Source organism: Petaurus breviceps, unplaced genomic scaffold (genome assembly GCF_028583685.1).
Source record: "Petaurus breviceps papuanus isolate PSGF00001 unplaced genomic scaffold, PetGlider_PUasm1.0 91041, whole genome shotgun sequence".
NCBI lineage: Eukaryota > Metazoa > Chordata > Mammalia > Diprotodontia > Petauridae > Petaurus > Petaurus breviceps.
Genome location: NW_027187400.1, coordinates 33490187 through 33515133, shown reverse-complemented (window position 1 = coordinate 33515133; position 24947 = coordinate 33490187). Strand labels below are relative to the sequence as shown.

The 24947-nt window shown below is 46.5% G+C and overlaps 1 protein-coding gene across 4 annotated transcripts; it reads left to right on the top strand.

Moving 5' to 3' along the window:
- The first annotated feature begins 740 nt into the window (after positions 1-740).
- Positions 741-22173, top strand: SMIM1 (small integral membrane protein 1 (Vel blood group)). Of its 4 annotated transcripts, none has more exons than XM_069079434.1 (4): positions 741-1175; positions 15892-15983; positions 19792-19916; positions 20359-22173. In XM_069079434.1, exons 3-4 carry the CDS (start codon positions 19813-19815, stop codon positions 20483-20485), a joined length of 231 nt encoding a protein of 76 aa, XP_068935535.1. In that variant the 5' UTR covers positions 741-1175; positions 15892-15983; positions 19792-19812; the 3' UTR covers positions 20486-22173. The 4 variants fall into 4 exon arrangements, with proteins under 4 accessions (XP_068935535.1, XP_068935536.1, XP_068935534.1 ...); XM_069079433.1 differs by having other exon boundaries at positions 750-1175; positions 19756-19916; XM_069079435.1 differs by lacking the exon at positions 15892-15983 and having other exon boundaries at positions 742-1175.
- Positions 22174-24947: the final 2774 nt, after the last annotated feature.

Here is a 24947-nt window from a genome sequence, read left to right as displayed (position 1 = left end):
CTCAATGAGTTCTTCCAGAAGCCAGTAGAACTAGTCTGGAAGAGACATATGGCACAGGAAAACATACACCCAGATGGACACAACTACAACCATACACAGACACAACAAATAAGGCCAAACAGAGACACTGACAGGTTCTAGGATGGTAAAGTGCTACGAATGATTCATTTTTGTCTTTGTAACCCCAGAGCCTAAAGGCGCTTAATAATTGGCAGTGGAGGGATTGATTGACCAACGCAGCTAAATACAATACACACACACACACACACCACGAATATCTTCTAGGCTCTTTTCCCAGCTTTGGCTTCAGGCAACTAGAAGTTGGCAAAACTGATTGAGTCCAGGCAAGGGATTGGAAGTATTCCCCCCCCCCAATAAATAAGCAATGACTTTATTGACTCATCAATAATTTAAGGCAGTTTTAACCACCAATTTAATTATCCAAGACCCGGGGCATGTAGGATTTCCAGCAGCTCATCAGCAAATCCCAAAACAGTTTTCCAGGGCTGGCCTGAGACAGAAACTTCCCCTTTGCCCCTAACTAGCTCTTCTCTGGCGGATGCTCCCAGACGCCTTAGGAAGCGGCTCAGCCCGGGCGGCCAGCACCCCAGCCTGGTCAGTTCCACGAGCCCGGCCCCTTTGAGGCATTCCCTCCGTCCGGAACTCGGAGGCTGCACTTAGAACTTCCCAGGAAGGGAGCCCTCCCCCTCCTAGCTGAGCACCCCAGGCCATGCAGCTGTGTTCCTCCTCTCTCCCTCCACATACAGAAGAGTTTGGCTCCAGGCAGAGCTGGGAGGAGCCGAACGAGGCAGCCAAGTTTTGCCCCAAGCCGCTTCCCCGTTTGCTCCCAAGTGCAGAGTCAGCTAGTCTCTGCTGTTCGCATTTCTTCTGCAAGGAGCTGGAGGGACAGCCCCCTCCTCCTCCCCCCTTCCTCCTTTCTCCTCCTCCTCAACCTTCTTTAATCCCAGGCTTCCAGCCCACGCAGAAAAATCCAGCGAGTTGAGCTGCTGGCCTGTAAAACGCCCCACACCAACTTCTGCCAAAGGCCAGACACAGAAGGATTCTTCATCCAAGACACATCTTGGTCCTGAGCCGGGGAGCTGGCGGACAGGTGGGGAGCTGTAGGTGAGAGTGGGGGCAGCAGACCCACAGACCCTGAGACCTGCCATCCTAAGGTAAGGGATTGTGCCTGAGCTGGATGGGGGCTGTGGCCCTGGGAAGAGGGGAGAGCTTTGTAAAGAGAGCCTTCCTGGGTAAAGTCAGCCCTCCAGTCAGAGGAGCTTTCCTTGGCCTCTGGCCCATTTCTGTTATCTGTGGGCCCCCAGCTGTGTCCAGCCTTAGAGGATACAGTAAAAACCTCTTTTGGACCTGGGTCAGCCTCAGCTATAGTTCTGAGCTGTGGCCTGGCTCTTTTTAGTAAGAGATGAGGTAAGGGAAGAGGAAGGGAACACGTATTGATTAATCAGACTATGTGTTGAGTACTTTATAAATACCCCATTTGATCTTGACAACAACCCTGGAAAGTAAGTTCTATTACTATCCCCATTTTAAAGTTTAGTAAACTGAGACCCACAGAGGTTGACTTACCCCAGGGTCACACAGTTAGGAAATATCTGAGGGGAGATTTGAACTCCGGTATTTGTGACTCCAGGCCCAGTGCCATCCAGCTGAGTGGGAGGGAAATGCCTTAACTACCCAGAGTTCTGACTCCAGAAATTAGCAGCCAGTTAACCTTTTGGCCCAAATTACTACCATGAAAACAATAGCTTGCATTTACATAACACTTTAAGGTTTGGGAATTGCTTTACCTGTTTTATCTCTTGTGATTCCTGTGAGATAGGTGCTATCATTTATACCCATTTTACAGGTAAGAAAACCAAGACAAACCAGTCTACTCAGGGTCATACAGCTACCAAGCATTTGAGGCAGGATTCAAACTCAGGTCCTTCTGAATTCAAGTCCAACATTCTAGCCAATTCTAGCACCCAGCTGCCCACAGCTACAGGGTTTTCAGAGCTAGAGGAGACCCCAGAGGCCATTTAATCTGAAGGGTACTAGAACTAGACGGCCCTGGCAGAAAAATACTAGGTACCTACCCTGGCATCAAAAGGGTCGAATCCTGGGCAGGAGGCAGGGGGGAGGGGAGCTTCCTAGCCCCAGGCAGACCAGATCTTCCTAGAAGCCGATGTACTAATCCTGGGCCCCAGACCAAGAACTCCCTAGAACCTTCAAGCTTTCAGAATGTTATTGTTGTTTTCAGTAACGTCTAAGTCTTTGTGACCACGTTTGGGGTTTTCTTGGCAAAGATACTGGAATGGTTTGCCATTTTGCTTCTCCAGCCCATTTTACAGATGAGGGAACTGAGGCAAACCTGGTAAAGTGACTTACCCAGAGTCATACAGCTAATGTGTGAGGATTTGATCTCTGGTCTTCCTGACTCCATACACTAACCATTGGGCCACCAAGATGCCCCAAGTGTATGGCCTCAGCCCACTTCTGCTCCTTTCTCTGGGCTGCCTTAGGGGAGGCCAGTTGCCATGGCCCCTGGATTGTTGGACTTCATTTTTGTTTCTACCCTCAAAGTCAAGTTTGTCTTCCCATCCAGGTCCAAAACTGGACTAAAACAGAAAGACGTGCACCAAGTTCTTTGGGAATCCCACGCCTGGCTTCATGCTGGATCCTCCCATTTCTGGCCCTCACCAAGTGCTGGGCTGGCCATCCTTTGCTGTTTTTAAGCTCTTAAGATCTGCTGCGTGTTAATGAGCTGCCTGGACTTTAGACCCAGACTTGTATAAGTACAATTGAGGGTGATGGGGGCAGGGAATCTTCCAGACCAGTTTTCTAACGTTGTCTGCCCTCCCAAGACATACTAACACCATACAGATTTTAGTACAAAATCTTTGAATTCTCTGTGAAGATCTTTGCAATCTTACTGAGAAACTGAGGTGATATCATCTCATCTCTAGGCCTCCATTTCCTCATCTATAAAATGGGCATAAAATATTTTGTGCATAGCCTGCTTTACAGGGTTGTGGTGGGGAAAGTGTTTTGTCAGTCTTATATAAATGGAAGGCAATAAATGCATCCTGGATTTGTGGTCTGGACCATGGAGCTTAGCCACTTAAAATACCAGTGTGACCTTGGACAAGTCAAATAAATTCTTTGGTCCTCCTGCATTAGAATTAATAACAGTAGCTAGTGGGGGCTAGGGGTCTGAGAGCAGGGGTGGGGGCTCCTAGCTTGCTCTGCCACAAAACCCCTCCTATTAGTACAGATTGTGAAGCCCTCTCCCCTTGGCACAAGCTGATGGGTCCTGCTGTCTGCTTGAGATGAATCATTTGTAAAATAAGAGAGTTGGGTCATAGGGATCTGTCTCCCCTGGTACCAAGGTGAAGACCCCCTCTTAGGACCAAGCAACTGAGCCCTTTCCCCTTAGCCCTGTGTGTTCTATTACCTGATGAATAAGGAACGATATTATCTACTGAGAACTTGCCTCATGCCCAGGCTATACCATGCTCTATCCACTTAATGTGACCCAAAGCCAATTCTCCATTAGTTCAGGCTTATGGGTCCTCCTGCTGATCTGGTCTAAGGAAATGTCTACCCACTCCCAGGCTGCCACGTCTTCATTCTTGGGCCAGGTAAAGGAGTCATTCCTAATTGGTACAGCCTGTGTTTTTAACCCACCAGCTTAGGCTGACAAAATTAGTCACCCTATACCTCTCCCCCACCCTTACCACACACTTACCTAGGGAGGGAAATATTGGAGTGGAAAAAGGCTGGAGAGAAGTCCTAAGCAGAACTCAAGATTGACCTTAGGATTGGGGGCTAAACTCCTGGGGAGGGGAAGGGAAGAGAAGGGAGAGATAGGAAGAAGAAAGGAAAGGAAAAAAAGGAAGGATGAGGAAAGGAGAGGGTGGGGGGAGGGGGAAGAAGAAAGGGGGAAGGGAAGTGAGGGGAGGAAAGATAGATAAGCTAGACTGGAAAGCCTGGAGGGTTTTGTTTTTTTATCCTAGAGACAATAGGGCCCTAGTTAGGGTTTCTGAGTTTGGTTTAGATCTGTGCCTTGGAAAGATCTTTCAGCAGGAGAGTGGAAGTGGGAGAGGGTAGATTTGACATAATTGGTCAGACCCATTGCAAGAGTAAAGAACTAATAAGCACTGGAACAAATAAGAGTAGAGAGAAGGTCCATGATGTGAGAGATGCCATGAAAGCAGAACTGATAATACTTGGCTCCTAATTGATTAATTGTTTGGAGAGGGATGAGGGAAAGGGAAGACTAGAGATGGTGAAACCTCAGTGTTTGGAAGAATGGTTATCCCCTTAGAAAAATAGGAAAGTTTGGAAAGGAGAAGTCATTCGGTATTTTGAACATGGTAAATTCGAGGTAGTGGTGGATTGATTATACCTGTGGAAATGTCTAGCAGGCAATTAGGGATCCAGGACTGGAGTTTGGGAGAGAAGTTAGGGCTGGATATTTAGATTAGGGAATCTTCTATGTAGAGATGATCATTGAGTATGGCATGAGCTGATGAGATCAGCACAAGAGAGACGATAGAAAGAAAACAGGAGCCAGGCCAGAGACTGGGGGGGATGCCAGTTCTTAGGAGGAGGCAAGGGAGGAGGACAGGTCAGCTAAGGAGACTGAGCAATGGCCAGAAGAGTAGGAGAAGGACCAGGAGAGAAGAAAATCCTAAAAGCTACAGAAGGACAAAGAAGCCAGGAAGCTGAGACAGTCAGGAATGACACAGGGTCTTAGACTGAGATCTAGAAAAAGGACCTCAGGTCATCTGGTTCAACCTCCTGATTTTACAGGTGGCACCTTGGAGGGCCAGAGAGGTAAGCAATGACTCATCCAGGGTAATACAGGTAGTGGTAGAGTCAGGTTTTAAACTCAGGTCCTTGGACTTTGAGGAAGGTACTGTTTCTTTCCAAAAGTGGAAGAAAATTACATTGGATTTGCAGTGAAGAGATCATTGGGAGAGAAACAGGGTGGAGTAGATAGAAAGCTGGCCTCTGAGTTATGGATTCAAATCCTGTATCTGCTTAAGTGACCCTGGGCATCTAAACTCCTTTTTTTTTTTGGAGGGGAGAGGGCAGGGCAATTAGGGTTAAGTGATTTGTCCAAGGTCACACAGCTAGTAAGTGTTAAGTGTCTGAGGCCAGATTTGAACTCAGGTCCTCATGACTCCAGGGCTGGTTCTCTATTTACTAAGCCACCTAGCTTCCCCTAGTCTAAACTTCTTAATGCCCAGGCAACTATAATACTCTGCTGATGTGCCCATATGGTACAAGGAGTTTCTGTGATCAATTTAAATGACCAAACATCAATTAAGCAGTGCTTATGTGACCCCCACATTTTATTTAATCTTCACAAAAACTCTGGGAGGAAGATGCTATTATGATCCCCATTTTACCTATGAGGAAACTGAGGCAGACAGGTTAAGTGATCTGTCCAGGGTCACACAGTCAATAAATGAGACTGGATTTGAACTTCAGCTGTGACTCCAAGTCCAGGGTTCACTAAACCACCAAGCTGCCTCTATGTAGGATTCCCTATACCAGTGAAATCATAGGGTAGGTGTAAAAAAAAATTACACATAATTAACTAAAAATTACATAGAGAGGGGCAGTTAGGTGGTGCAGCGAATAGAGCTCTGACCCTGTAGTCAGAAGGACCTGAGTTCAAATGAAGCTTCTATACTTGACACTTAGTAGCTATGTGACCTTGGACACGTTACAACCCCAATTACCCTGCCTTCCCCTCTACCCTCCCCCAAAAAAAATTACACAGAGAAAGAAAGATCAATGGTAACTTGTAAAAGCTGTTTCAGCAGAAAGGTGGAGTAAAAACCCAGATTTCCTTCCCAGACAAAGAAAAACTTGGCTAACAATTAGTTGTCTGCCAGGAAAATCAACTGAGGCATATTCCCAAACTTATTTTGGTCCACAGCAACCCCTGAGTGTCCTAGTCATTTTTTCACAGTGCCTTGAGACCAAAAGAAATACCCACTGATTTGGTTTAGTAAGCAGTTAGGTCCAAACCACTAAATTAATATTTACATCCTAACTACTTAGTCACCATTTGAAAAAACAACACTCATTGGTTGAAAGAATATTTCATTCTACATCACAATCACTAAGGAGATGTGTGGTCACTGTGAGACTTCTTAACATTGCCTTCTATTCTTTCATTTGTTTGGATCTGTTTAATAGTATCTTGATTTCTCATAAAGTCACTAGCTTCCGTTTGCTCCAATCTAATTCTGAAGGAATTATTCTCCTCAGTGAGCTTTTGAAATTCTTTTTCCATCTGGCAAATTCAGCTTTTTAAGGCATTCTTCTCCTCATTGCCTTTTTGAGCCTCTTTTGCCATTTGAGTTAGTCTATTCTTTTTTTTAAAGCAATTGGGGTTAAGTAACTTGCTCAAGGTCACACGGCCAGGTGTTTCTGGGTGGATGCTAAGTGTCTGAGCCCGGTTTTGATCCCCAGGTCATCCTGACACTGGAGCTGGTGCTATTACTTGCTGTGCTACCTGGCCGCCCCAAGTTAGTCTATTTTTTAAGGTGTTATTTTCCTCAGTCAGGCTGTTGACTCTCATTTCATAATTTTCTTGCATCATTCTCATTTCTCTTCCCAATTTTTCCTCCACTTCTCTTATCTGCTTCTTAAGGTCCTCTGTGGCTTGTAACCAGCTTGTATTTTCCTTTGGAGCTTTTGGTGCAGGAGTTGTGACTTCACTGTCTTCCTCCTGTTTCATGCTTTGCTCCTTTTTGTCCCCCAAATAGGAGTCTAATGTTGGATTCTTCTGTCTGCTTTGTTTCCTTTGCCTGGTCATGTTGCCCCTCAGTCACTTGACAACCCTGGGCTTTTTGCCACAGTAGGACTCTGCCACCAGACAGGGGAGCTTTTGTCCCAAACGTTGGGGTTTTCTCAGCTGCCAAAGGTATTGGTTGGGTGCCCTCTCTGAAGGCTCCACACACTCTGGCAAGCGGGTCACACACCCTAGGACCTCCACCCTAGACTGCAATCCAAATCTAAGCAGGTTAAAGCAAGATCGATTACCCCTCAGACTGGTCGCTTGGTCCCCCTACACTCTTCAGGCAGGGAGCTGAAGCAGGGTGTCTCAGCGGCTTCTTGCCCCGGGGGCAAAAGCCCATGCACTCCCAACTACTGGGTCCCAAAGTCCACACTGCACTGACCTCTCACTTTGTCCTTAGCATCTATGTGTTGATAATTCTGGATCGCCACAGCTGCTGGTGATCTGGAGTTCCTCCAGCCAGAGGCTGGTCAAGCCCTCCTTGGGGCTAAAACCCCCAGAATGCTGTGCTGGCCAATGCTATCCTCAGTGGGAAGTTAGCTTCTCTGTGTCATTTTGTGGGTTCTGTAGCTCCAAAATTTGTTCAGTTCCCTTTTACATGGATTGGGGGAGGTGGAAGCCAGATCCCCAAGGAGGTCCTGTTTCTACTCCGACATCTTGACTCCACCCACCCCCACTGTGGGGCTTCTTAAAACTTTGGAATCTGCCTCACATTGTTTTTCTCAGGGTACTTACCTCTAATCACTGAAGCTGAGAAAACCTAGCTTCGCAAAGATGGGACATTAGAAACAAGAAAGTTTAAAAATTTACTGGCGTAGCCGAAAAGTACAAGAAAATGAAAATGTGATGAAAACATTTGAGGATGTCATCCAAAGGACTGTATCTTGATGTCCCACAGATGGCGATTATCACCATGTTTCTCCTGGAAGTTTAAATTACACAGGGGCATTGTAGGACTAAGCCCTTAGTAGGTTCTCTGTCCCTAGAGATCCAGGATGGATGACTGCTTTCAGGTTCCATGCCTCCCTAATTCTAGTGCCTTCTCCCCAAGATGACCTCCAAGGTGTATTGTTTGAGCATAGCTATTTGCATGGTGTCACCCTCATTAGAGTATAAGCTCCCTGAGAGCAGGACCATTTTTCATTTTGCTTTGCATCCCCAGGGCTTAGCTCTGTGCCTGTCACAGTAATCTTGGGACAGCTTGGTGGTACAGTGCAGAGTGCCAGGCTTGGAGTCAGCAGGACTTATCCTGAGTTCAGATGTGGGCTCAGGCACTTACTAGCTGTGTGACCCTGGGCAAGTCATTTGACCCTGTTTGCCTTAGTTTCCTCATCTGTAAAAATGAGCTGGAAAAAGAAATGGCAAACTGGACCAGAGTCTTGGCCAAAAAAACTCCAAATGGGGTCATGAAGAGTTGATACAACTGAAAAAAATGCTGATACAATAAAATGTTGACTTTCATTGTTCAGGTGCAGGATAGACTAGTGGTTACTTCTAGTTTTGAGATTCTGTGAATGTAATTGAAAAGAGCAAATGAGATTAAAGAAATCAATTCCCAGGGCAGCTAGGTGGTGAAGTGAATAGAGCACCAGCCCTGGAGTCAGGAGGACCTGAGTTCAAATCCGGCCTCAGACACTCAACACAAAAACTAGCTGTGTGACTTTGGGCAAGTCACTTAACCCCAACTGCCATCCAAAAAGGAAAAAAAAGAAAAACAAACCAATGCTTCTCCTCAATACCTGGACAGTAATAGACCTTCCAATTCTCCCTGGTTGACCAGACCGAACTATCCAGCACTTGATGGAAAGTGGGAGGTCCTTTGGTGTGTGCGGAAGAGACAAAAACACCACAGGGAAAAGAATGGAAGATTGCAGTTGGCAAGTAATGGAGAACATTCCTCTAGGGAGAAGGACTAAAACTTGCTGTGGTCAGAGCATGGCTGTGAATGGCCAGCGAATCCACCCTCTCAGCTATCATCCCACTGGGGAGACCTTTCCAAATGACCCTGGGTTGGTGCCTGTGGTTATCACATATCACTGATGAAGGCTAGGACTTGGACTCATCTCTGTACTTAGTACAAGGGAGACCTCTTGAGGGTGTGTGAATGTACAAAGCATCTGTCTGCTGCACAAATAGCTGATGTACTTACTGATCCTGCTGGGGCTTGTCAGAGGCATCTTTCCCTAACTTTTAAGTTGCACAAGAATAAAATGACATGTTTTGGGATCCTGAAAAGAGGGCTATTTGTATGGTATTTAATGGAGGTTATTGTGAAGCTTATCTTTTTTTGGGGAGTCGGGGAAGAAGGCAATCATGGTTAAGTGACTTACCCAGGGTCACGCTGCTAGTAAGTATCTGAGGTCAAATTTGAACTCAGGTTTTCCTGGCTCTAGGACCAATTTTCTATCCAATGCACCACACAGGTGCCCTATGTAACTTAATATTTTGTATAACCTCAACTCTAGAATTGCCTCCTACTGTACATGATACCCCAGCAAGCTAGGTGACTCATTGAAATCAGGAAGATCTGAGTTCAAATCCCAGCTCTGCCATTCAGCTCATTAAAACTGTGTGACTCTGGACAAGTCACTGCCTCTTTCTGCCTCAGTTTCCTCATCTGTAAAATGGGGATTACAATAAAAAACCTACCTCCTAGGGTTGTTATGCAGAATGAGATAATATTTGCTTAGTAAAACATGCTATATAAATGCTGGTGATTATGATTATTCCGGACCCCAGCTGCTACTGCCTTCCCCAAACTACCTTTTTTTTTTTTTTTAAGTTTTATATGTGTCTATGTTGTGGTCCCCTGATTATAGGTACTTAATCCTTATTGAATGGAATTGGATTCCGGGATCTACCCGTTTCCTAAGGAGTCCTAAGGATTATAGGACTATAAGCTCCCTGAGGGCAAGGACTTCTGGTTGGCTTGTTGTTGTTGGATGTTAAGCTCCCTGAGGACAGGGGCTGTTTTCTTTTTGTCTTTGTAGCAGTCTTGGTACTTTATTGTGAAGTCTTATTGACTAAGGATTAATCAATTAATGATCAAGATCAATGCTTGTTGACTAAATTTGATCTCCCCTTTCCCACCCAATTCTTCTCCCTTTCTAAGGAGTCCACTCAATTCCTCTGGGGGTGTTTATTAGGCTAGTGGTATGGGCCAGGCCCTGTGCTAGGCACTAGGGATACATAGACCCGAAGGAAGCAGCAGCTGCCTACCAGGAGCTGGTATTCTAGTGGGAGGATGCCACGAGTACCAGATAAGACCCATAAACACAAAGAGTACACTGAGAAAACTCAGGCAAATGCCAGATCAAGTGGGAAGATTCAAGGGCGTTCCCAGAGCCAGGGCCCCATCCAGACCATGTAGGCACTACACTGATCAATCTCTAGGAAATAAATACAGCCTGGAGCCCAGATGGTTTCTGTCCTGGTTCTGTCTCCAGGAAGCTAAGGAATGGGGGACAGAGAACCCTCATTTGGGGTGAGGAGGAGAGAGATGGCTAGGAGTGGCAGCAGGGGTAGAAACTGGGGGCAGATACAGAAGGCCTAATGGAGGGGGAGGGGGGCAGGGAGTCCAGAAAGCTCAGCTGAATCCCACTTGCCAGTGATGTCTTATCCTTGTTTCTGTGACATCACCAACTATTACCTTGGAGGAAGGAAGAAAAGGTTTCATCACCCATTCTGTCTTCTGGGAGGGCCCGTGGGTGTCCTTGTATGAGGCTAAGTTGACCCTTCCTATTAGGGAGACTTGGGCCTAGGTCTCTGAAGAGGCCCAGAGCTGAACTGCTCATATAATGTTTGAGTACAAGATTCTCCCTGAACTACATAACCTCAGGTCAAGGCCTAGGGCAATACCCCCATTTTGCAGCTGAGGAAGCTTAGGCCCAGAGAGGACAAATAAACCTCCCCCCAGTTATTTAGTGTCAGAGCCCAGGTTCTAACCTGGGTTCTCTGTCTACCTTTCCTTAGCCTCATGGAGACTGCAAAGACTCTGAAACCATCTGGACTCCAGGCTGTTTTTATTTCCTAGAGATTGATTAGTGTAGTGCCTAGATGGTCTGGATGGGGCTTTGGCTCTGGGAATCCCCTTGAATTCTCCTTGAATCTTCCCTCTTGATCTGGCTTTGGCCTGAGGCTATAAGCTTTTCATTCTGGTTTACCCAAATCTCTGTTACCTCTAGATTGCCTCCAGCTACTTCCCACTCTGGATCCTATCGAAATCCCTTTCTCTGGATTCCTGGCTTCTGATCTCTAGTCACCCCAGACCACTTGGCCAACCCTAGATCCCTCCCACAGTCTTTTGGCATATAAAATCCACATAAGTTTCCATGAAAGTGCTCAGACTCAATCTGGCCTTCACATTAACGTTATAAATGCTCAGATTCCTTAAGAGCCTAGCCAATGTTCAGATTCCTTAAGAGTCTGGCCTGTGTGGTGAGTCTTTAATAAACTTTATTTTTCTTTGACTGACAGGAAGGCTTGGGTCATATTTATTTGGGCAAGACCTGAGTGTTTCTGTTTTGGGGTCCCTGCACCCCTAAACCTCAGCAGTTTCACCCATTACAATGTAAGAGGGGAGGCAGCCTGGCATAGTGAAAAGAATTCAGAGTAAGGGGACCTCAAATCAAATCCTGCATCTTCCTCTTTCTGCCTTCATGACCCTTCTCTCTCTGGGCCTCAGTTTCCTCCTTTGTAAAATGAAGAGACTGAGCTAGACGGCCTCTAAGGTCCAATTTATAATCCCATTGCTGTTTCATTTTTGTCTTTAAAATGTCTTCCCTCACCCACACAGTAATTGGTTGATTAAATGGGGCACAGGCTGCTTTCACTAGCGCTTTCTGTTGTTCAATCATTTCAGCCACGTCCTACTCTGACCCCATTTGGGGTTTTCCTGGAGTGGTTTGTGGTTTCCTTCTGTATCTTATTTTACAGATGAGGAAACTGAGGCAAATGGGGTTAAGTGATTTGTCCAGGGTCACACAGCTAGTATCTGAGGCTGGATTTGAACTCAGTTCTTCCTGACATTAGTCCCAGTGCCATCATTAGTCTAGCATTTTTTTTTAGCATGTTGCAAAGACCCTCAACTCTCAACCTGTTCTCTCTTTATTCCCTTCATCCCCCCTGCCTCCATCCCCCAAATTCCAGTTTTTATGGAGCCTCACTGACTTATGGAAGGAAGCCCAGGGGGGGAATAACCATCTCTAAAGTAACACCCAAAAGGATTATGCCAGTTACCTGAGGAATCATCTCAGGAATCTGGTACTTGTTAGGGTGGGGTCTGGTTGGAGCTGGGATTCTTATCTCTGCTGAAAATCCATATCTCCTCATTTTTTATCTACAGAGCCTTTTTTTGTAAACCTTTGATTTCCTTTATTGGGATCTGTCTGGTGAGGAAGCTGCCCTCTCCCAGACTCTTACAGACTTGCCTAGGGCAGTGGTCCTTAGAGTGGTACCCCAGGAGACTTTGGAGACTCTCAGCATTAAATGAGATATATTTGTAAAGTGTTTAGCCCAGTCCTTGGCATACCAGTGTTGTTCGGTTGTGCCCAACTCTTCTGTGACCCCCAAATGATATTTCCTTAGCAAAGATACTGGAGTGGTTTGCCATTTCCTTCTCCAGTGAATTAAGGCAAACAGAAGTTAAGTGACTTGCCCAGGGTCACACTGCTAGTGAATACAGGCTGAATTGGAACTCAAATCTTTCTGACTCCAGACCCAGTGTTCTATCCACAAAGCCATCTAGCTGCCTCTGTCCCTGGCACATAGTAGGTGCTTAAATTTGCTTGTATCCTTATTTTTTATAAGATATTGAGAGTACATAAGGTATTAAAGAGAGTAATGAAACAAAAAAATATTTGAAAGCTGCTGACCAGGAGGTCTGAGAGTTTAAGTGTATATCAGAAGTAGGAAGAACTCCCCAACCAAGGGGATTCCATCTTCCCTTAATTCTTACTGTAGGTATTGTCACTCTAGATCATCTGTGGGGTTAGCCCTATCATTGTTATCATTCGTGTTTCACAGATAAGGGGGGCTAAGAGAGCTGGTATCTGGTTCAGGATTTGAACTTGGGTCTTCCTGACTTGCAGTCCAGTGCTCTGTACTGCTAATAGCTGGCATTTCTAGAGCAGCATTGCAAGGTTTTCAAAGCCCTTGGGTTCGCAGCAACCCTGGGAGGTAGGTGCTGTTATCAGCTCCATTTTACAGAGGAGGAAATTGAGACCAGAGGGTCAGTAACCTGCTGAAATTTATGCAGCTAGTAGTAAGTGTTTGAGGCAGAATTTGAACTCAGGGTTGTCTTGGTTTCAAGTCTTGTGCCCCAGAATACCGTGGTACGTCTCTTGACAGATTTCTTTCTTCTCTGTGCCCTGTGTTTCTGGGAAAAACAAATCCCAAGTCCATACATAATAACCTCTTGAACCTGCAGGGATTTCCCAATTGCCTTCTCTCTCTACAGTGAGTATCTTTTGCACTTCTGCCCCCAAAGATCCATCTCAAAGACCAATATTTTCCTGGTTTCTGGGTCCTAGGCAATCCTAGGCTAGGTCCTAGGATCCTGGCTTCTGAGTGGTTGTGATGAGGGGCCCATTGCTCATGAAAGCAGGGATTGCTTAACTCCTGCCCCTCCTCTGGAAGAAATGTGCTCAAGGTGGACCCTGAAACCAAGGCCATAGGGAGAGATAAAGGCATGTCAGGTGTTTGGGAAGATTACCATGGTTGGCCCTAACAGGAAGAGGCACAGGTCAAAGAGCTTCAGTCACTAACAGACATTTTTTTTGTCTGCTGTGAGCGCTCCGAATTGCTAAGGATTCATGGCATCCTGGGTGGAGTTCTGGACTTGGAAGCAGCAGTAACCTGGGTTCTAATGAGATCTCATGGGCAAACAAACCACCTCCCTCTCAGAGACTCAGTTTTCCCATCTGTGAAATGAAGATAATGAGGCCTTTTTGTACCCACTCCATAGGATCGTTTGGAGGCTAAAAAGGCAATAATGTTGGTAACAGGATTTCACCAACCTTACAAAATGATCCACCAAAGTCATTCTGAAGAGGCGGAATGGTGTTCTGGAAGGACCAAGGGCCTTAGAGGGGAAGGGAGGGAATTCTGTTTTGTATAGCACCTGTTGTTATGGGCCAGGAATTGTGCTAAGGGCTTGATAAATATGGCCTCGTTTGATCCTTACAATACCCCGTGAGGTGATAGATTCGGATAGTATTCCCATTTTAGAGTTAAGGAAACTGAGGCAGAGGTTATGTGACTTGCCCAGGGTCACACTGCTAGAAGTTTCTGAAGCTGGATTTGAACTCAGATCTTCCTGACTCCAGGCCTGGTGCTCTGTCCACATCACCACCTAGTAGTGGCCTTTAGAGGCAGCAGAATTTCCGTTGCTGCAGTGGATGAATGGATGGATTTGCCCAGTCACAGAGCCTGATTCATCAGACATGGGACCAGTGGCATTCAAGGCTGACTCTCCAGCAATTCTGCTTCTGCTAAGCTGCTTCTTTCAGATTGCTGCAGGATAGAGTGGCACATGGCTTTATCAAACAAGCAGCATCTATTAAGCACCTACTGTGTACTGGGTGTTAAGGATTTAAACTAAGACCAGGGGATAAGATGGAAAAGGCAGGATGGAGTTGCATTGTGGATGACCTAAAGTGGGCAAGGTCAGGATTTTATCCTTGATCCCTAAAGCAATGGGGAGCCAGTGTTTGAGCCCAGAGGAAAAAGGAGAGCATGCATCATGCTGGTTGGCTGATAGGGAAGTTGCTTCCCAGTATCTAGGGACCAGCTCTCTGGGATGGAGAAGATAGCATTTGGGCTTTTACCCCTCAGAGGAATGATCCCAGGCACAGGAGGTGATGTAATGGAGAAAGTGTTGCCCTAGGAGCCTGGGACTGGAGCCCTACCCTTGTTGCTAACTTGCTCTGTGACCTTGGGCAAGTCATGTGTGCCTCAGTTTCCTCCTCTGTCCAGTGATGAGGGAGCTAGAACAAGATGGTCTCTTCCAGCTGAGACATCCTAGGTTTCTTTCAAAACTCAAGATATCCGACAGCTTTAGTCACCTGGTGTCCCTTAAGCAGCCAGAACAAAAACCTGCTCCCCATTTTCTCAGCTCCTTCCTCCTCTTGGACCATAGTGACAGTTTCCCCACTGGCTACCCTGTTTCCTTCCTCTGAACCCCATTCAGCCTGTGTCCTTGGCAAAAGAAAGTTGCTGAGGAATGTTTCAGGGAACTTGAGACTTCTCAAAAGTCTCCATCCCTCATAGCCTACAAGATCAAGTCCAGATTCCTCAGACAGAAGTCAACTTCCCCTTTCCCAACCCTGGCCCATCCGCCTTCCCAGCCTGTCGCCTATAGCCTATTGCTATGGCCCCCTTCAATGGCAAACAGGACTGTGCAGTAGGAAAGGCAGATCCTATATATAATGGGTGGGAGCCACAGAGGGGCAGACTGAGTTTTGCTGGAAGGAAGACACCCACTTAGAGCCAATCTAGGGCAAAATCAGTCTGGGACAGCTCAGGCTTAAGAACAATTATAAAAGCTAGCATTTAATGACACTTTAAGGTATTTATTAAGTATATGAGTAATATATAGCTCAAATTATATATAAATAAAAATGCATATATGTAAATGTTAGTGTGTTATTGTATAGATATTACATAGATTGTGTATATATAGATCTATTTATATAGATGACATATACACATATGTATATATTGTATATATGCACCCTATATGTGGGATCACAAATATCACATGGTTACAGATAGATGGATGGATGGATAGATAGCTGTGATCAGTGTGTGATTCATCTGATCTTTACGATGACTCTGGGAGATAGGTGTTATTGTTATCACCATTTTATTGTTCAGTGTTTCAGTCATTCCAGACACTAGAAACTGAAACAAGGTGAAGTGACTTGCCCAGGGTCACTCAGCTAGGTCAGCCCAGGTCTGACCTTCTACCCACTATCCCCTCTCCTTTGCTTTGAAGTCTTCGAGCAGAGGTTGGATAGTCACTTAGTGGGTACATTATGGTTACAGGATAGATTTTTTTGCTCCCTATCCAGCTCTACAGCTCCCGTGGGGCCGTTAGCGTTCCATTTTACAGATGGAAGCTTGAGATGTGAAGGAATTAGCCCCGGATGATAGTGCTGTGAAAGTAAGTATCAGAGGGGAGATTAGACCCCCTCTGGATCCCAGGTCACTTCGCCCAATGACCTCTCAGTCTTTCCCTCCTACCCCCACAGGAACTTTTCCTCCAATAAGACTGGTTGTCTCTTTATTCTGGTTTCTCACTCATTTCAGTGGCCCTGGATTTCAATTGGTCTATCACTTAGGACCTGTATGACCTTGAGCAAGGCTTTCCTCCCTACTGCCTCAGTTTCCTCATTTGTAAAATGAGGTCCCTCCCAGCTCTATTGTAGAACTATGACCTTTACCCTCCCCTTCTGCCTCTTGGGATGTCTTCCCACACTCTCCTAATGATCTCAGTCCTCTTGGTCCTTCAAAGCCCAGGTCAAGGAAGCCTCCACCTCCTCCAGGAAGCCTTCCTCAGCTTCTGCTCAGGGATCTCTGTCTCTTCTGAGCTCCTCCTATAGGGCCTTAGATGACCAGATCAGTTAGTCCATCAGTGAGCATTTAAGCACCTACTATGTGCTAGTCACTGTCCTAAGGCAGGGACTTAGTATCCCAGTGCCTTCACAGCCAATGTTTCATAATTTGATTCAATTCAGCAAATCTCAACTGAACACCGACTAGGAAAAGTGAGCTGTTAAGTATTTGCTGACTGACTGATTGACTCGGTCTCCTGGATTTTCTTTGTTGCCCTCTGGGATGTCATGGTGAATAAGAAAGGGGGGGGGGGGAGAAAGAAGGGATTTTGCCTTTAAATGGGAGGTCAAGAGGGGTCAGGAGGAGCCCTAGGCCCATAGGATTGGCCAGTACCAGCCTCTCCCTGGCATCCTCTACCTTTAGTTATATAATTCTGATGGTACTGGGCCCTGACTTCCCTCTCTCCCAGGGGAGGCAGGCACAGCAGACTTATCAAACAAGAATGTACTTATCAGGGGCTGGCAGCAGCCTTGCCCCTCCCAGGCCCTATTCCGGCTGACAATATTCCACTTGTCAGAGATTAGCACCAGCTTCTCCCAGGCCTGATAAGCCAGCTGTGGACACGGGAGTGCTCAGGGTGGGGAGAGGCAGAAGGCTTCATTCCAAAGGGCTGCCCTGGAGTCTGTGGACCTGCTAAGGTTCTAGCCAACCCAAATCACTCCCTGTCCAAGCCTGCTCACCCTATGCAACTCCTGGCCCTGGCTTCCCAGGGGTTCAGTAAAGGGTTCCTTGTATGTTGGGGGTCTTTTTTGTCTTTTAACCAATGCTTCCTTGTTTTTAATGTAAAGTGAGGATATGGTAGATGGATGAGATCTAGCCTCACTTTGTGGAAGAAAGGAAGAGAGAGGGAGAGGAAGGAAAGAAAGAAACCCAACCTTAGAAACCTTTCCCTTGGTTGAATGTAAGATCCTTGAGGGCAGGGACTCCATTTTTTGCCTTTGAATACTTGTTGCCAAGACTGATGAAGGCTTGATGGTTGAGTTGATAAAGCATCTATTAAGTTCTTATTAGAGCCTCACAGTGTTAGGAAGGAAACAAGCATTCGTTAAGTACCTACTATGAGTCAAAATCACTTTACAAATATTAATTCATTTGATCCCCACAACAGCACTTAGAGTGCTATTATTTATTTATTTATTGCCATTTTACAGTTGAGGAAGTGTGGCTAGATGGTGCGGTGGATAGATCTCCCCAAGTCAAAGAACCACCTTTCTCGAGTTCAAATCTGACCTCAAACACTTATTAGCTGTGGGACCCTAGGCAAGTCACTTAACTCTGTTTGCCCCATCTGTAAAAATGAACTGGAGAAGGAAATGGCAAAACACTGAAGTATCTATGCCAAGAAAATCCCAAATGGGGTCACAAAGAGTCAGACATGATTATAGTTGGGGAAATTGAGGCAGGCAGAAGTTAAGGGACTTCTCCAGGGTCATGGGTAAGTATCTGAGGCTGGATTTGAACTGAGGTCCTCCTGACTCTAGGCTTTGCTCTCTCTTGAGCCACTAGCTTCCTTGCTGTGATAGGGTCTGGAAATACAAATACAGGAAAGCAAGGCAGTCTTAGCCCTTTTTTGAGAGCTTGCAGCCTCTACAACACAAAAGGCTTAGCAATAGTGGGGACATGGCACTGAGGCCTGGTTCTGGGCTCCAGCCATTTGAAAGCTCCTCTCTGGGTGTTCAAGGTCACACAGCTAATAAGTAGCAAAGGCAGGCCTCCACCCCCACTGTCCTGGGGTTTCCATGTGGTCATCCCTCTCCCCTCCTCCCCCAGTGAGTAGCACCAACATTATCTCTGTCCTTTCCTGTTCTTCATTAGAGATCTGATAGTGAATCACCAGCAAACAGTTTCCTAGGTCTCAGGCCCCTTTAGGCCACAGCCCAGAGGGGTTTTATGGCAAAAAATAAAGCAGCTTTGAATGCCTAGCTCACTCACTAAATGAACAACTGATTTTATTTTTGGTCCTCTCTGATCTCAGCTACAAAATAGGGATATAAGGACAACCTAGTCGGTCAGTGCTAGTGTCTGGCATTGACATTGCCCCTACTATGTGCCAGGCACCTTGCTAAATGGTTTTCCAATTATTGTCTCATTTGGTCCTCACAGCTGCCCTGAGAGGTAGTGCTAATTATGATCCCCCTTTTACAGAAAAGGTAACTGAGGGAGAGGAAGGTTAAATCACACAGCTATGAAGTGTCTAAGGCCAGATTTCTGACTCCCAATTGTCACCTGGCTGTTTCATAATAAAGATGAAATAGGATAATTGACAGAAGATCACAGAATTTCAGAGGTGAAAGGGTTCCCTAATTAAAGAGGAGAAAACGGGCTTAAGTCAGTGAATCAACAAGCATTTATTAAGAACCTACTATGTGTGGGGCGGCCAGGTAGCACAGTGAGCAAGAGCACCAGCTCCAGTGTTGAGAAGACCTGGAGATCAAATCCCCGGCTCAGACACTTAGCACCCACCCAGAAACACCTGGCCATGTAACCTTGAGCAAGTTACTTAACCCCAATTGCTTAGGGGCGGCCAGGTGGCTCAGTGAGTAAGAGCACCAGCTCCAGTGTCGGGATGACCTGGATCAAAATCCGGGCTCAGATATTCAGCACCACACCCAGAAATAACTGGCTGTGTAATCTTGAGCAAGTTACTGCTTTAAAAAAAACCTACTTTGTGCCGGGAATTTTGTTGGATGGTGAGAATGAAACAAAGCCTTAGCACACAGTGCCTGCACATAGTAAGTGCTATAAAAGGTTAGTTATTAAATGAGATGATTATAAAGCGCATAGTAGGTGCTATATAAAAATGTTAGCTGTTGCTAGATAATTGTAAAGAGCTTGCACACAGTGCCTGCACATAGTAGGTACTATAAAAGGTTAGTTATTAAATGAGATAATTATAAAGCACATAGTAGGCACTACATAAAAATGTTAGTGCCTGCACATAGTAGGTGCTATAAAAGGTTAGTTATTAAATGAGATAATTATAAAGCGCATAGTAGGTGATATAAAAATGTTAGCTGTTGTTAGATGAGACAATTGTAAAGAGCTTGCACACAGGCCTGCACATAGTAGGTGCTCTATAAATGTTAGCTGTTACTATTATTGTCGCTAAGTGTCTAAACATAATCCAAATCAGAAGGAAGAAGCTGGGGGAGGATGAAAGTACACAGTAAGGTAGAGCAAGAATCCAGATAGGGTGGCTTTAATTCCCGAGTTCTTTCATCTAGCCAGGTGCTGGCTTCTTGGCCAGTGAGAGGCAGCGTAGCCTAGTGGTGAGAATGTGGCACTGGGAAGCTAAAGGCTGTTTCTTCTGCTCCGATCAGGCTGGTGCTGCCCTCACTGCCTGATCCCTCTTCAAGGTCTCTCACTCCCACCTTGGAATGATGGAACCCCAGGAGAGCACTGTCCAGTACAACAGATGGAGCGAGAGCCAGGATGAGGTCAGCATGAACATGTCGGCCTCGGGCGGCATGGACTGTGAGCGGTAAGGAGCCCCCAGACTCTGCCGGGGTGGGGGGAGGCCTTGGCCAAGTTCTCTACAGCTCCCAACTCGGGACCAGTCTCCAGGATGGCTCCCACCTGTCACAAACAGCTGGGCTGTATCTAGGTCTCCACAATGGCTGGCACCCCTGTGTGCCAAGAATTATGTTGCCAACTTCTTTCAAGTCCCACCTTTTGCAGGAGGCCTTTCTAGGTCCCCCAGTGGCTAGTACTGATCTTCTGCCAGCCCCCTCTCATTATCTCTGGGTATAACTCCTGCCCCCCAGTGCCTTATTCCCTGAATCTGCAGAGAATCTTTGTTCCATTCTAGTAGGGTCCAGTCCAAGCAGCTACTGTGAGCCACTGTGGGGATCATTTCTATCCCTGCCTCTCTGACTCAGTTTCCCTTTTTGGGGGGGTGGGGGGGTTTTGTCTTCTCATACCAGGATCTGTACCAAACTATGCACAGGGAAGCTGGGCATCGCCATGAAGGTGGCAGGTGGAATCGTTCTGTTCTGGGTCATTTTCATCATCGGCTACGTTACTGGCTACTACATCCACAAGTGCAAATAGCACTTGTCTGAGCCTGCTGGATGGACACCTTTTTGAACAGCCCTCCACCTACCCAGAGACCTCTTACTTCCTGGCTCAGAGGGCAGGCTGGCCCCTGGGGGTGCATATACCTATAGATATAGACACACACACATAGGGACAGACATGGACACATACTGAGTCTCTTTTCAAAGACATACCTAGAGTGACAGACACATACAGGCATATGGTGAAACAGACACTGGACAGAAGTAGAGACAGCTGCACACAGAGACCCAGACAGACATGCAGAGACACACATAGATGGATCTCTCCTCGTCCCAGGATAGAACTCCAGACCAAGCCATCCACATCCCATCCTGCCACATTCCACCCCCAGGGAGAGTTATCACACACAGTTACTGAAGCCCAGGACTGCATCTCCTCCTTGGTTACCCCTCTGTTCCCTTTCTGACCAGATGACCTCTCCTTTGGACCTGTGGCTGCCCTGGACAGCCAGAGGTCCGAGAAAGATGAGGGAGACCAGGGCACAGTTTACCCCTGTTGTTGAGAACTGTAATCAAACCCAGGGTTTCTATGCAGGCTTTACTCACCCTGCCCCATCCTTTGTAAGAACAAGACCTAGACAGGAGGGAACCATTCAGTTAGGGAATGCCCTACTGGGACTCAGAATGAGAATCAAGGCCACTTCTAGGGTTCAATTTCTGCCCATCTCTGCTCTACCACAGGTGGTGGGGGTAAAATCTATCTCCCATTTGCTGTGACCTTTTACCCCCATCCCGGCCCCTCACCACCAACTCAACTGCTTGAGAAACTATAGACACAGTGTGAGTCTGAGTTCAACATAAACTTTTTGAGGAAGAGAAATGCATTGGAAGGCCCATTTATCTCCAGCAAAAAAAAAAAATTAAAGGGAGGCAGCATCGTGTATGGCAAAGAGGTACTTGGTACAAATCATCTTGACTCTCCCATTTATGTAGGAGCATGAAAAAGTTGGGAAAATCACTTATCTCTGGGCCTCAGTTTCTTCAACTGTAAGATAAGACTATATAGATTTGAAGGTTCCTTCCATTTCTAAATACATGCTTCTGTGGCAATGATTCAATATGGAATCCTAGCAAAGCCAAAAATTTCCCATGGTCCCTGGGGGTCAACAGGGAAATTCATAGCCTTGGTTGTTGAAGCTCCAGGGTCCTCCCCTATGCTCACAATCCCACTGCTGTGTCACTGGCCCCCTTATGTGTATATGTGTCTTAGGGAGAGGGTCTTAGCCTTTCAGGTCTGGAACCTTGTAAGAGGTATCCCCTCTAAAGTTATTCCTTTTCCCCCCTCCCCTGAATTTGCCCTCAATTGCTGCACTAAATCCCAGGGAATTCTATTCCCTGACCTGCCCTGAAGGAAGAAAACCCCAGTGAATCTGAAGTGGGGACCTGATATTTCTGATGGCCCCTAGTCACAGGTGCCAGCCACAAAGACTCTGGGAGCCAGGAGAAAGCAGCCCCCATCCTGAGGAGCCTTCCTTCCTGATTGGTGACCTTACCCAAGAGGCAGAGGCTGAGCCATGGAGGCCTGGGGTGTTCTGGGGGTTGAGCCCAGCCTCCATACCCCACCCTTTTCTCCTGCCTTTCCAGAGAGGCATATAATGGAAAAGAAGAAAAAAAAAACTAGTCTGGAAGGATTCGAATAAACAGCCACTTGTGTGACCTCAAGCACGGCTCCCTCTGAGTCTTAGTTTATTCCTCCTAAAAAGGACAGGGTAGCTTCTAGGGCAGAATCCCATGATCCTGGCACAGGGGGCTATATAATGGTGTTAATGTGGGAGCAAAGTTGACTCACCTGAAATATTGCTGCCAGGGGGAAGATACTGAGGCAGGAGGGGCACCCTCAGCCAAGCCTGCTGCTGGTGTCACCTGGGCTGGGCTTGGGAAGGGGAGGAAGTACTCCCAGGGATGGGGCTGTTGGCATCCCCTTCATTCCCACTCTAGAGTGGGACCCCTCATCCATTCTGGCTGTATCAACCTGGGTTGTAATCCAGGCTCTGTCACCAACTTAATCTTGGAACCATTTAACTGTCTTTGGAGACTTAATTTCTTCATCTAGGGGGAAGAGGGTCCCTGCTTTGCAGGGCTGTTGTGAGGATCAGGTATTAAAATGGAAGTGAAAGCCTTGGGAAAAACAAAGGGTACAGGCTCTAAATGGGGGAGATATTGTTCACCCTTCTTTTTGAAAAGGTCCAATGACATGAGGCACAAGTTGTTCTAGTCTGTTCATCCTGACAAGGAGGCTTCACACACTTGGGTAGACACCCCCTAACTCACCTCTTTTACTCTCCATGTGGTGAGCCCATCTGTTTTCACTTGTTTGGAGCTCACCCATTAGGGGAAGTGGCCTGTAAACCGGGTTTTGTTGCCACTTAGACTGAAGAGAAGAAGGTATGGGTTTTCACCATGTAACCTGAAGAAAAGAGGGTATGGAAAAATTTAGCCTGAAGAGTCAAAGGGGACACATTTCTGCCCTTCAAATGTCATGCAGAAGAGATAGCAGACTTTCTGCTTGGCCCCAGATTGGTGGGATTAAGAGGGAACAGAAGTGGCGTAGTGAGTACGAGTGCCAGCCCCATCGTCGGGAGACCCGGCATTGGTTCTGGCCTCAGATACTTGGCACCCACACAAAATAACTGGCCATGTAATCTTGAGCAAGTTACTTAACCCCAATTGCTTTAAAAAAAAAAGAGGGAACAGAAGCTTCATGGACTCCAGTTTAGGCTGGAGGGCAGGAAATAACTTCCTAACCACTAGAGCTGTCCAAATGTGGGCTCCCTTGGGAGGTAGGAAGTTCCCCCTCCTTGGAGACCTTCAAGCAGTGGCTGGATGACCACCCTCTGGGGATGTCATATGAAGGATAGATTGGACTGGATGACCTCTGAGCTTCTTCCCAGAGCCAGGATTCTGTGATTCATGTTTGAACCCACCCAGGTGCTACAATGACCACAGAGCTGATTCCCATGGGAAGAAGGAGCTGTTCAGGACAGCTAATTTTGCCTCATCTTAATTATTCTCTAACTATGTGCCTTGTTATTTACATGTGGTCTCCACCATTAGACTATAAGCTCCCTGAAGGTAAGAACAATGATAATTGCTTAATTTGGTTTTATCATTTTGTGTCCCCAGTGTTTAGCACAGGGTCTGGCACTGTGTAAATGTATGGTTGACTGTCACCCTACTGGTAGACCTAGAGGCAGCTAGCTGGAGCAGGGGATAGAGTACCAGCCCTGGAGTCAAGAGGACTTGAGTTCAAATCAAGCCTCAGACACTTACCAGCTGTGAGACCCTGGGCAAGTCACTTAACGATGTTTGCTTCAGGTTTCCTCATCTGTAAAATGAACTGGAGAAGGAAATGGCAAAACCACTCCAGTATCTTCCAAGAAAACCCAAATAGGGCCATGAAGAGTCAGACATGACTGAAAAATACAAAAGAGCGGACCTAGCCACTCCTTTTCAGGGATTTCTAGAAGGCAGAGTACCATGGAAAGAGCCCTGGATTTTACTTTCAAGAGACCTGAATTTGAATGCGTTCTCTGCCACTGATGATATTGGACCAGATGATTCAGACATTGAAGAAGTTTTTTTTTTCCTTTCTTTTGGAGGGGGAAGGCAGGGCAATTTGGGGTTAAGTGACTTGCCTAAGGTCACATGGCTAGTAAGTGTTAAGTGCCTGAGGTTGGATTTGAACTCAGGTCCTCCTGACTCCAGGGCTGGTGCTTTATTCACTTCGACACCTAGCTGCCCCAATTGAAGAAGTATTTATTAAATACCTGTTGCTGGGCTGAGACAAAAGTGAAAGATATACCCCCAAGGAGCTTATAGGGGGTACATTGATTTTTAAAAATATTTTATTTTTCCCCAGTTCCATGTAAAGACAATTTTTAACAGTCATTTAAAAAAAAACTTGAGTTCCAAATTTTTTCTCTCCCTCCCTGAGACAGTAAGCAGTTTGTGGGGTGATTGTACAGGCCATTCTCTGATTCTGAGGGGCCCTGCCCTTAGCCCAAGCACTTCAAGTGGGAGATAAGCTTTGACAAGCTGTTCCCTGGCTCAGGCCAACTCTGCCCACCCCTCCTTCCCTTCCTCCAGTTTCTCCTTCAGGGAGTCCGGGTTGGACTGTTTGAAACTCCAGGGCTTGCAAAGAGGCAGAAGGAAGATGCCCCTAACATGTGCCTACTTCCCTGTGGTGGGTAAGGAATTGGTCTTGCAGTTGGAATCCTGGGATCTCCTGTGTCCTGGTGCTAGGCTAAATCACACTGGCCTTTGCTCAAGGCCTTTGGGTGGAGTCAGGCACCTAGAGGTGGGATGGTGGCATCTCAGATTCTGCTGAGGGGCCTTGGTGGGATCTTGGGGACCTTACACCCCACCCCAAAATGAATGACTGGTTTTTCCCCCAGGGGAAGGGGCAAGATCCATCCATAAGCATTCATTACCTCATG